General features: G+C 36.4%; 1 protein-coding gene across 1 annotated transcript in view; it reads right to left on the bottom strand.

Moving 5' to 3' along the window:
• Window positions 1–577: 577 nt before the first annotated feature.
• LOC108915151 (PR domain zinc finger protein 5-like) overlaps window positions 578–11,034 on the bottom strand; it is a gene marked incomplete at its 3' end in the record, with an annotated part of 14,801 nt that continues 4,344 nt past the window's right edge. Inside the window, exons 4-8 of the mRNA XM_018721118.2 lie at window positions 9,907–10,425; window positions 3,510–3,630; window positions 3,167–3,457; window positions 2,842–3,110; window positions 578–984 (exon numbers count right to left, since the gene is read on the bottom strand). Coding sequence (XP_018576634.2) covers window positions 578–984; window positions 2,842–3,110; window positions 3,167–3,457; window positions 3,510–3,630; window positions 9,907–10,425 — 1,607 coding nt within the window. The remainder of the gene's footprint in view (window positions 985–2,841; window positions 3,111–3,166; window positions 3,458–3,509; window positions 3,631–9,906; window positions 10,426–11,034) is intronic.

Raw genomic sequence — 11,034 nt, 5'->3', positions numbered from 1 at the left:
TTGTAATTACAGTCGCCACACCTGTACATTTGAACCTGCAAAGGATCTTTATGTTTTAGTTGGTGCTGTTTGAAATACCTCTTGAATTTAGTTTCATAATCGCATTCGTGACACCTGTACATTGGAACCTGTGAAGGGTCTTTATGTTTCAGTTGATGCTGTTTGAAATGACTGTTGTATTTAGTTTCGAAATCGCAGTCGTTACACCTATACATTTGAACCTGCAAAGTATCTTCATGTTTCAGTTGATGCTTTTTTAAATCACTCTTGAATTTAGTTTCATAATCGCAATCGTGACACCTGTACATTTGAACCTGTGAAGGATCTTTATGTTTCAGTTGATGCTGTTTGAAATGACCGTTGTATTTAGTTTCGAAATCACAGTCGTTACACCTGTACATCCGAACCTGTGAAGGATTTTTATGCTTCAGTTGGTGCTGTATGATACATTTCCTGTATCTAGTTTTGTAATCACAGTCGTTACACCTGTACATCTGAACCTGTGAAGGGTCTTTATGTTTCAGTTGATGCTCTTTGAAATGACCATTGTATTTAGTTTTGTGATCACAGTCCTTACATCTGTACATTTGAACTTGCGAAGGGTCTTTATGTTTTAGTTGATGCCGTTTGAAATAACTTTTGAGTTTAGTTTCATAGTTGCAATCTTTACACCTGTACATTTGAATTTGCCAAGAATCTTTATGTTTCAACAGGTGCTTCCGAAATAATTTCTTATTTTCAGTTTCGTACTCGCACGATTCACATTCATATGCTCTCAAATTGTTCTCATGTCTCGCACAGTGTGTCGTAAAACACATCTCACTTTCAGTTTCGAAGATACATTTATCACATTTGTACAATACTTTGCGCTCCAGTCTCGTTTTCACTTCTGATCCATTCTCATGTTTACATCTATCCTCTTCTTCATTTTTACAGTCACTCTCTTCGAATGGTACAATATCGGAGATCAGGAGTGGCGTGTCGCTGAAAAAATTGCATATACAGGGTAGTATTAAAAATCAGATATTAATTTTAAGTGGTTATGACAATAACTGAATCAACCATAATACTGATAGCACAATTTTAACATCAACGATGAATCGTTTCAGATCTTTGATAATGTATTTAATTCTCAAAGAAGGCATTGGTGAGATGCAACATATAAAGTCACACAATAAATCCACAAAGTCAGATACAGATAATTGAAATACAATCTACAATAGCATTATTTATAAATTTATTAAATTTTAATCAAATAATAACACCCAGTGTATTACCTTTTTTTGTTTGTCAACGTTTTTTAGTTTTTGTTTTTTATCTTATCACAAATTTCAATATACCAGTCACAGAAATTAAAGGACAAAAAGAAAATCCTAAATTTTTAGGTGATTTTCGAAAAGCTGTATCATGGCGAAAAATGTTCATAAAGCAATAAAAAAAGCAAATTAGAGCTTGAAGGTTCTAGTTTGAGGATCTGAAAGTCAAAAATTTTTATCCTTTATCACCTTTTTATAATTTTTGCCTCACTTTCCACAGGTCTCAATTTTTTTTTTTTGGCAGTCCCACATGTCGTCTCTTTTAGTTGTATTCATCCTCTTTGAATTTGAGCTGTTCAAGACCTTTATGTATAATCAAATAAAAAATAACTGTTTCGGCTTTGATAATTAATTATTTGGGAAGTAGTGGCCGTCCCGAAAATCTAAGCAGAGATTTGAAAAGTTCAGACTATCCTCCATAAGACCTTCTTATCGTTTTTTGATAAATTTATTTCTTTCAATGCAAGAAATTTGATTCCAAAATTTGCCCATTTGAGGATTTTTGTTAAAATTGAGATTGATATTGAAGAGGTTTTCTTTTTTTTTAACCACAAAATAATCCAAAAAACCTGTACGCTCCGTGTACAATGCATTTCCTTGTCGTGAGGAGACGGCCGTACAACAGCTGAAGTACCGGTCAGGGCATATGGCCCGCGGAGTAGTTGTTTCTCGCAACACTGACAATTAAAACCTGTCAAGAGTTCAAACGGGTGCGATTTTTCTTTCATTGTCAAAAATCAATTAAAGGATAAATTTTGCATTTTTAAATCATTTTTTTTTAATTGAAAATGTTATTTCGCAAAAATGTATGTTCTCTTCATCAAAAATTGCCATGAAAAAAAAACAATAGAAATTTTTTTTTCTTCCAGAAAAAAATAATTTTTATTTCCTTCCTCAAATCTCGGATACTTATCGAGTTCTATAGCTCACAAATCATTTTCATGAGCTGAAATATTGAGAAAAACAGTATTTTTTTAAACTAACCCAAAGATCTTTTCTGTTATTAAAAAAAAATAATAAATATTTTTTGACGATTTGACAAGCATTTTTTCAAAAGGTATTTTTATTATTTGAATTAGATCAATACCTTCTCCCAAAATTCTTTCAAAACTAATTTTGGGTAAGAATGACTAATTTTCTTCTTGCAATCTGCTTACAAACCCCCAATTGTTTTGTAATTCCGTAAAAGATCTATCCTTTTCATTCAAGAAAATTTCAATTTCTGCCCAGTTAAAAAATTTATTGAATGAATGGAATTTAGTACAGCATTCTTTGTACCCATATCTGATTCGAAGCCATACGATTGTTTAATAACGATCTTACATATTTTCCCAATAATTTGTTAAACTAACGCTTAACGATTACATAAAAATTTGTACAATATCGTTCATAACCGACATAATCTCATAATGTTAAGTACAATTAGTTTATTACCGGATAGTATCTACATGTGATCATATAAATCACAGTGTCACAACCGCAGGTCGCCATTTTTTAAATTAATGTTACAATAGTCTTCTCTTACCTTCTTTCCTCATCTTCCGATTTTATGTCGATACTTTCAGTTTTAATTGACATTTCCATTTCTTTAATATCGAATTCTTTGTCCAAGTTTTCAGTCTTAACGAATGAATCGAGTGGAGACGTATCTGTCTGACTTTCTGTGGCTGAATTAACAAAAATACTTTTAATTTTTTCTTCTACCTCTGAGCAATCTTTTAGGAAACTGTTGTGAGTAGATAGAGAATCAAAGCATGGCTTACAAACAACGGGATCTTTGATGATATTTACATACTACAAAGCAGTTTCGTTAAATTATAAAATATGTAAGTATTTAATATCGTGCATACCATTTCAGGTATCAATTTCTGAATAGCTTCAAGTTCCTCTTGACAAATGCACCTAAACTCACTTTCTACCGGGTGCATACACAATCGACATATTTTCTGACTGCAAACTAACTCATTCTTCTTTTCCTGCGTGTACACTTCTCTTAATTCGAGTTGTAACATTTTTTCGCTATCCACATATTGAATAATTGTGTTATCGGTATTCAAACACGTTGACTTAAATTCTAATGCTGTATTTAACTTTCTTCTGCAAACGTTACATATAACCTCTTTGCTCTCATCATCAAATTTCTGGAAAATATGCAACTTCAGACAGCAATCTAATTATATTTCTCCGACTTACCAATTTCAGCAAAAGAACATCTAGAATATTTCTGATAATGTCGTTTATCACTTCAAAACTTTCATCGGTTATATTTTTAAGGCAAAGCCTACACGACGTTTCCTTAACATCAGTCATTGTTCTGCAACAGTCTTCTTTTAAATATAAACAGAAAATAGAACGCAAAGACGAAAATACAAAGCCACTCGTCACTTCTAAAAGTTCTAACCTTCTTGCTTCTTATATGACGGCATTGGCAGTTGGCATTATTGACATTGACAAGGCTTCTAGTTGTGGGTTGAGGTTAAGAATAGAGATGGGCGAAACATGACGATCCGGCTCTCCATACTGACACGAGAGACCGAAGTGACCCAGTTCCTTCGTTCCTTTCAGTTCTATCTCAGTCATTCCACACGACGACAGACGTCCCATGGCAGGCATGGCTCGTACCATAGCACAGGTCGTGTGAATACGCCTATCTATATTTTTTTATTAAGACGGCCAAGAGGAAAACTAGATGGCTCCACCAACAAATTATTTCAAAGATGATAATAAATTTAAGGGAACTAAATTTATTGCAAATGAAAAGTTGTAAGGGTTTAGCATTTGTTGGAGCTCCTAATGACATAATTTGGTTAGAAAATATTCGCTAGTTTACGAGAAATAAAATTTTCTTCGAGAAACTGTTTATGGCTAAAAACTTTTTTTTTAGATCAAAACGGTTATTTAAAATATGTCATTAGGAAATTTGAGGTTTTCTGAAGGTAACTTAACAAAATTCAAGTCTAGAAATTGTTTAATATTTAAATGCGTCATATTTGAAAATCGTAAGAATTCGCCGACATGGAAAACTGAATATTATTTACACACCCGATTGCAGTTAGAAAATAAAATACGTTTACAATTTTGGACACTCTGTAACAGATGGCGCTCGCCTCGCTTCATTCTGATATCAAAATGTAATTGTTTTTCACGGTCCGTAAAAAAGACGGTCGAGTAATGAACGAATAATGGGCGTGGCTTATATCATACTACGTTACAAGATTTCTAACCTTTAAGGATTTATGTTTGTTTACATGGGATTAACTAGTAATTTTGCATTTTTCCAAGTNAGACGGAATATCTAGGATCTACGGATTGGGATGTGATTGTCAGGTCGTCGGCGTATAAGTATATGTTGGTGTTGGGGGGATGTGGGATGTCGGAGTTGTAAATGGTGTATAGGTGTGGGGACAGGACGGTGCCCTGGGGGACACCGGCCTCCATGGGACGGGTGGTGGAAAGGGAATCTTGGATTTGGATGCGGAATTTTCGGTGGTGTAGGTAGGATTTTATGAGTTTGGTAAAGGATATGGGATATTGGTTGGTGAGCATTTTCATCAGTAGGCCTTCATGCCAAACCGTATCGAAGGCCTTTGCGACGTCCAGGAAGACAGCACCAGTGTACTGTCCCCTGTTGAAGGCCGCCGTGATGTGCTCGGTAAGGCGAAGGATTTGGAGTTCAGTGGAGTGATTGGGTCGGAAGGCGAACTGCTCGTCTGGAATGACTTGCAGTTCTTGGGAGTGGGTTCTTAGACGGGTTAGGATAATTTTTTCTACCACTTTGCTCATAGCCGGGAGCAGGCTAATGGGCCGGTAGTTGGATGGGATGGTGTGATCTTTGTTGGGTTTTGGGATAAGGATTATGTTTGCTGTTTTCCAGCGGGTAGGGAAGTGTCTTAGTCTGAGTGTCGCGTTTGTTATGTTTAGTAGGGCCATGAGGCCCTTGTGTGGTAGTCGTTTAAGTGTCGTGTTATGTATATTGTCGGGTCCGGGGGCTTTTCTGTTTTTAAGTCTGCGTATTGTCAGTCTTAGTTCGTCAGGTGTTGCGGGGGGGATTATGTCATTGTCTGGCTCTCTGTCGACGCGTCGGGCCGCGCGCTCAGCCACTATCTCGAATTCCTCGTCTTCGTCGGGCAGCTGAGGCAGTCTACACTGCAGTTCCAGGCTATCGGCGAAAGCCTCGGCCTTTTCCTGGTTCGTGTAAACCACCCCCACACTACCGTGGATTGGAGGAATTTTACGGCGAGCGGTCTGTCGCAGGGCCCTCTGCGTTTTCCAGAGGCTGTTGTCTTGTGGATCCAGCGACTCCAGGTGCCTAGCCCAGTTATCCTGGGCCAGTTCATCCAGAGCCGCCTTCACCCGTCTGTTAAGTACGTTTAAGTCATGTCTGTGTCGGGGGAGTCGGGTGCGGGTGGCAAGCCGTTTCGCACGTCGTCTGTCACGTATTAAGTTTTTTATGTCATCGGGGAGGGTGCCCCGGGGGTTTGTCAGTCGGGGGACAATAGTCTCCGTCGTAGTCTGAGTCGGGGCGTTTTTAATGTCAGTCTCAAGGGAGAGGATTGCCGCCTCCAGATCATGAGTAGACCTTATTTCCACTATTCGGTCACATGAATGAAGGCATTCGATATGGTTTGGCATGAAGGCCTACTGATGAAAATGCTCACTAACCAATATTCCAATTCATTTACCAAACTCATAAAATCCTACCGAAAATTCCGATTCCAAATTCAAGACTATTTTTCCGCCACCCGTCCCATGGACACACACACATACACCCTCCCCCATACCTTCCTTTCCCCTCCTCTCCCGCGCTTGCTAGGGGCCACCTTAGCAAAGCGCGTCCCAGGCTGCATAGCCGCACTACCCTACCCAACCATACCACACATAAATATGACACCACCCCCGGGGTTTACACAGACGAGCCGTCGAAGCAAGAGGAGCGCCAGAAGAAAGGGCCCTAGCCGGCGGGGCCTAGCCAGGACAAAAGGGGGTCCCACAAAGCGCCTACACCGGCCGCAATTGCGGTCGGGGTAAACGACGGATGGGGCCCACCTACGAAGGCTGTCCGGGCCTACACAAGATGAGGCATAATCCCCCTCGATCCCAAATCATTGAGGCCAAATAATGGCGCGGTTGATTTTTCTAGTCTTGAATTTTGCAATTGTTTTCAAAACCAAAGTGCGAATCCCAACTTTATTAACAAAGTGCTATGGACGAATGAGTGTTGTTTTAGCCGTACTGGCATTTTAAATAGGTAGTACTACTCTTTGAAAAGAAATATTGAACATAATACTAAAAACTCGTATTCAATTATAATGAAAACTCACAATATTAAAAATACTAAATTGTAATAACTTGACATTCAAAAACAATTATTATCCTTATACATTTGTTTTTATTACATTTTTTACAAGCCTTCATGACCCCCAATACTGTACCGCCTCAGCCCGAACCAGATTCAGACGTTTTGTCTCGAGAAATTCATCTTCAAATGTTATGTTTACTGAATTATTAAGTGTTGTAGACCCTGTGAACCCCTTTGAACCTTCTAGAATAAGGGGAAAAGTTTTATGTCTGTACGAATTTTTTTCTTTGTAATTCCAAACTCTTTCCCAAGCCCGTCGGACTGTTTAGTCCAAGAGCTGGCAGACATATTTGGGCAGGTATTTGAGGCACTGTGAAAAACTGTTTACAACTTCTAGTTATACCTGAATACGAAAATGCAGATCTGACTGAAGGGTTGCGGTGCTTAAGCGACCACTAAGATTTTAAAACACAATTTTTTTTGTAAAAAATATTCTTGAGGCACTTTGAAATTTTTACAGGATAATATTTGTGACTAAAAATAGAGATTTACAAAATGACAGGTCGTTTCGGTGGGACATTTTACCTTCCAGGTGAGTGAGAACGTAATTATACATATACAGGGTGATTCACTTTTTGTGATTAGGACTTTAATTATCGATAGATCTCATCAAAATAATGTTATTTTGAAGTATACACTTTTTCTTCCAAAGGTCTCCTTTTAAAGATAAACTCTTGAAAAAAATTTTTATTTTTATTTAAATTTTTTTTTTTAACTATGAAAGTCATTTGTTTTATATTTAGTAGGAAGTGTACGAATGAAAAGCTCTATCGCTTTTACAAATTATTGTGAAAATAGATCAATCACAGGCGTCTGGTTTCTGAGAGATTAAAATTGGGACAAGAATGAAATCAGCAGTTCTCAATAGCTTTCTATTAAAAAAATCACGTACATTTATTTTACATGAGACCTTTCTATTAATTACATGTTTTACACGGTTGACAATATCGCGGTCTAAAATTAATGTACACGTTTAACATATAACTTATCGGAGTTATGAACCGTTTGTCAATCAGCAGACTGTCGCATTGTGAGAAACAGAAAAAGGGTGGATATAACTAGGTACTAGCAAATTCTTCAAATGCTAGTACAAGATCACTTGTAGGCCTCCGTTTCGGTCAGGTTTTCGTGTTTCAACCAACGGATTTCAAGGCAGGCGTTACGTTTTCTTCCTATTCACATATTCACGATCGGAGTCATATCAACACTTGTCGCTCTTAAAAGCCTCCNGGGCAGATATTTGAGGCACTGTGAAAAACTGTTTACAACTTCTAGTTATACCTGAATACGAAAATGCAGATCTGGCTGAAGGGTTGCGGTGCTTAAGCGACCATTAAGTTTTTAAAACACATTTTTTTTTGTAAAAAATATTCTTGAGGCACTTTGAAATTTTTACAGGATAATATTTGTGACCAAAAATAGATATTTACAAAAAGACAGGTCGTTTCGGTGGGACATTTTACTTTCCAGGTGAGTGAGAACGTAATTATACATATACAGGGTGATTCACTTTTTGTGATTAGGACTTTAATCATCGATAGATCTCGTCAAAATAATGTTATTTTGAAGTATACACTTTTTCTTCCAAAGGTCTCCTTTTAAAGATAAACTCTTGAAAAAAATTTTTATTTTTATTTTAATTTTTTTTTTTAACTATGAAAGTCATTTGTTTTATATTTAGTAGGAAGGAAATGTACGAATGAAAAGCTCTATCGCTTTTACAAATTATTATGAAAATAGATCAATTACAGGCGTCTGGTTTCCGAGAGATTAAAATTGGGACAATAATGAAATCAACAGTTCTCAATAGCCTTCTATTAAAAAAATCACGTACATTTATTTTACATGAGACCTTTCTATTAATTACATGTTTTACACGGTCGACAATATCGCGGTCTAAAATTAATGTACACGTTTAACATATAACTTGTCGGAGTTATGAACCGTTTGTCAATCAGCAGACTGTCGCATTGTGAGAAACAGAAAAAGTGTGGATATAACTAGGTACTAGCAAATTCTTCAAATGCTAGTACAAGATCACTTGTAGGCCTCCGTTTCGGTCAGGTTTTCGTGTTTCAACCAATGGATTTCAAGGCAGGCGTTACGTTTTCTTCCTATTCACATATTCACGATCGGAGTCATATCAACACTTGTCGCTCTTAAAAGCCTCCATTTGGAAGGGTGATAATTCACACCTGTCAACCTTTTTCTGTGCATCAATTGAGATCGCCTCAAAGACTCCTAATGCTCGGTTGTTAGCAACGCACACAGGAACCTTTGCATTTATACATTCAACATGTGACGTCCAATACTGCTCCTGTATTTAGTTTCGAAATCCCAGTACTTAAATCTGTACATTTGGACGTAGAAGGATCTTTATGTTTCATTTGGTGTCGTTTGATAGCACTCTTGTATTTAGTTTTGTAATTGCAGTTGTTACACTCGTACATTTGAACCTGTGAGGGATCTTTATGTTTAAGTTGGTGCTTTTCGAAATAACTCCTAACTATAGTTTTGTAATCGCAATCATTGCACCTTTACATTTGAACTTGCGAAGGATCTTTATGCTTCAGTTGGTGCCGTTTCATATGAAACTTGTATTTAGTTTCATAATCACAGTCGTTACACCTGTACATTTGAACCTGTGAGAGATTTTTATGTTTGTTTTGATGAAGTTTAATATTATTCTTGTATTTAGTTTCAAAATCGCAGTCGTTACACCTGTACATTTGTACTTGGGAAGGATCTTTATGTTTCAGTAGATGCTGTTTGAAATGATTGTTGTATCTAGTTTTGTAATCGCAGTCGTCACACCCGTACATTTGAACCTGCGAAGGATCTTTATGTTTCAGTTGATGCTGTTCGAAATAACTCTTGAATTTAGTTTCATAATCGCAATCATGACACTTGTACATTTGAACCTCTGAAGCATCTTTATGTTTCAGTTGATGCTTTTTGAAATTATCGTTGTATTTAGTTTCGAAATCGCAGTCGTTACACCTGTACATTTGAAGCTGTGAAGGGTCTTTATGTTTCTTTTGGTGCCGTTTGATATTATGCTTATATTTATTTTCATAATCGCAATCATGACACCTGTACATTTGAACCTCTGAAGGATCTTTATGTTTCAGTTGATGCTTTTTGAAATTATCATTGTATTTAGTTACGAAATCGCAGTTGTTACACCTGTACATTTGAACTTGCGAAGGATCTTTATGTTTCAGTTGATGCTTTTCGACACATCTCCTGTATTTAGTTTCGAAATCGCAGTCCTTACACCTATACATTTGAACCTGCGAAGAGTCTTTATGTTTCAGTTGATGCTGTTTGAAATGACTGTTGCGAATAGTTTCATAATTGCAATCGTGGCACCTGTACGTTTGAACCTGCGAAGGATCTTTATGTTTCAGTTGATGCTGTTTGAAGTGACTGTTGTGTCTAGTTTTGTAGTCGCAGTCGTCACACCTGTACACATGGACCTGTGAAGGATCTTTATGCCTCGACAGGTGTTTCTGAAGTAATTTTCTGTTTTCAGTTTCGTAGTCACACGATTCACATTTATAAACTTCCAAATCTGTCTCACGTCTCGCACAGTGTGCCGTAAAAGGGATCTCACATTTGTACAATACTTTGTGCTCCTGCTTGGTTATCACTTCTGATCCATTCTCATCTTTACATCCATCCTCTTCTTCATTTTTACAGTCACTCTCCTCGAATGGTACAATATCGGAGGTGTGAAGTGGCGTGTCGCTGAAAAAATTGCATATACAGCGTACTTTTAAAAATCAGGTATTAATTTTAAGGGGTTATTACAATAAATGAATCAGCTATAGTACTGATAGCATAATGAATCGATTCAGATTTTTTATAATTTATTTGATTATCAGAAAAGGCATGCTATGTATAAAGTCACAATAAATCCATAAACAAAGCCAAATACAGATAATTTATATACAATCTACAATAGCTTTATTAATAAATTTATTAAATTTAAATCAAATAATAACACCCAGTATATCACCTTTTTGTTTGTCAACGTTATTTAGTTTTTCTTTTTACCTTATCACAAATTTTAAAACACTAGTCACAAAAATTAAAGGATAAAAAGAAAACCCTAAATTATTAGGTGGTTTTCGAAGCAAAATGCCTGTACAGTAATAAAAAGAAAATAAATTATATTTTTTACTCAATTACTAATACTAAAAATCAAGTAAACATATCCTACTATTTTTTTTTTTTGAAAATATAAATATTCAATATTAACCTCCATCAAGCGCATCGCTGTAAAAAATGTTAATTGCGTCTTCAAAATTTTTTTTAAATAAAAAAATTATCTCGGCTCCAGAAGGTCGTAGAAAA

The sequence above is a fragment of the Anoplophora glabripennis genome, unplaced genomic scaffold, assembly GCF_000390285.2.
Source record: "Anoplophora glabripennis isolate ALB-LARVAE unplaced genomic scaffold, Agla_2.0 scaffold1703, whole genome shotgun sequence".
NCBI classification, from domain to species: Eukaryota; Metazoa; Arthropoda; class Insecta; order Coleoptera; family Cerambycidae; genus Anoplophora; species Anoplophora glabripennis.
The sequence above is the reverse complement of the archived record's forward strand: the minus strand, read 5'-3'. Positions and strand labels throughout refer to the sequence as shown.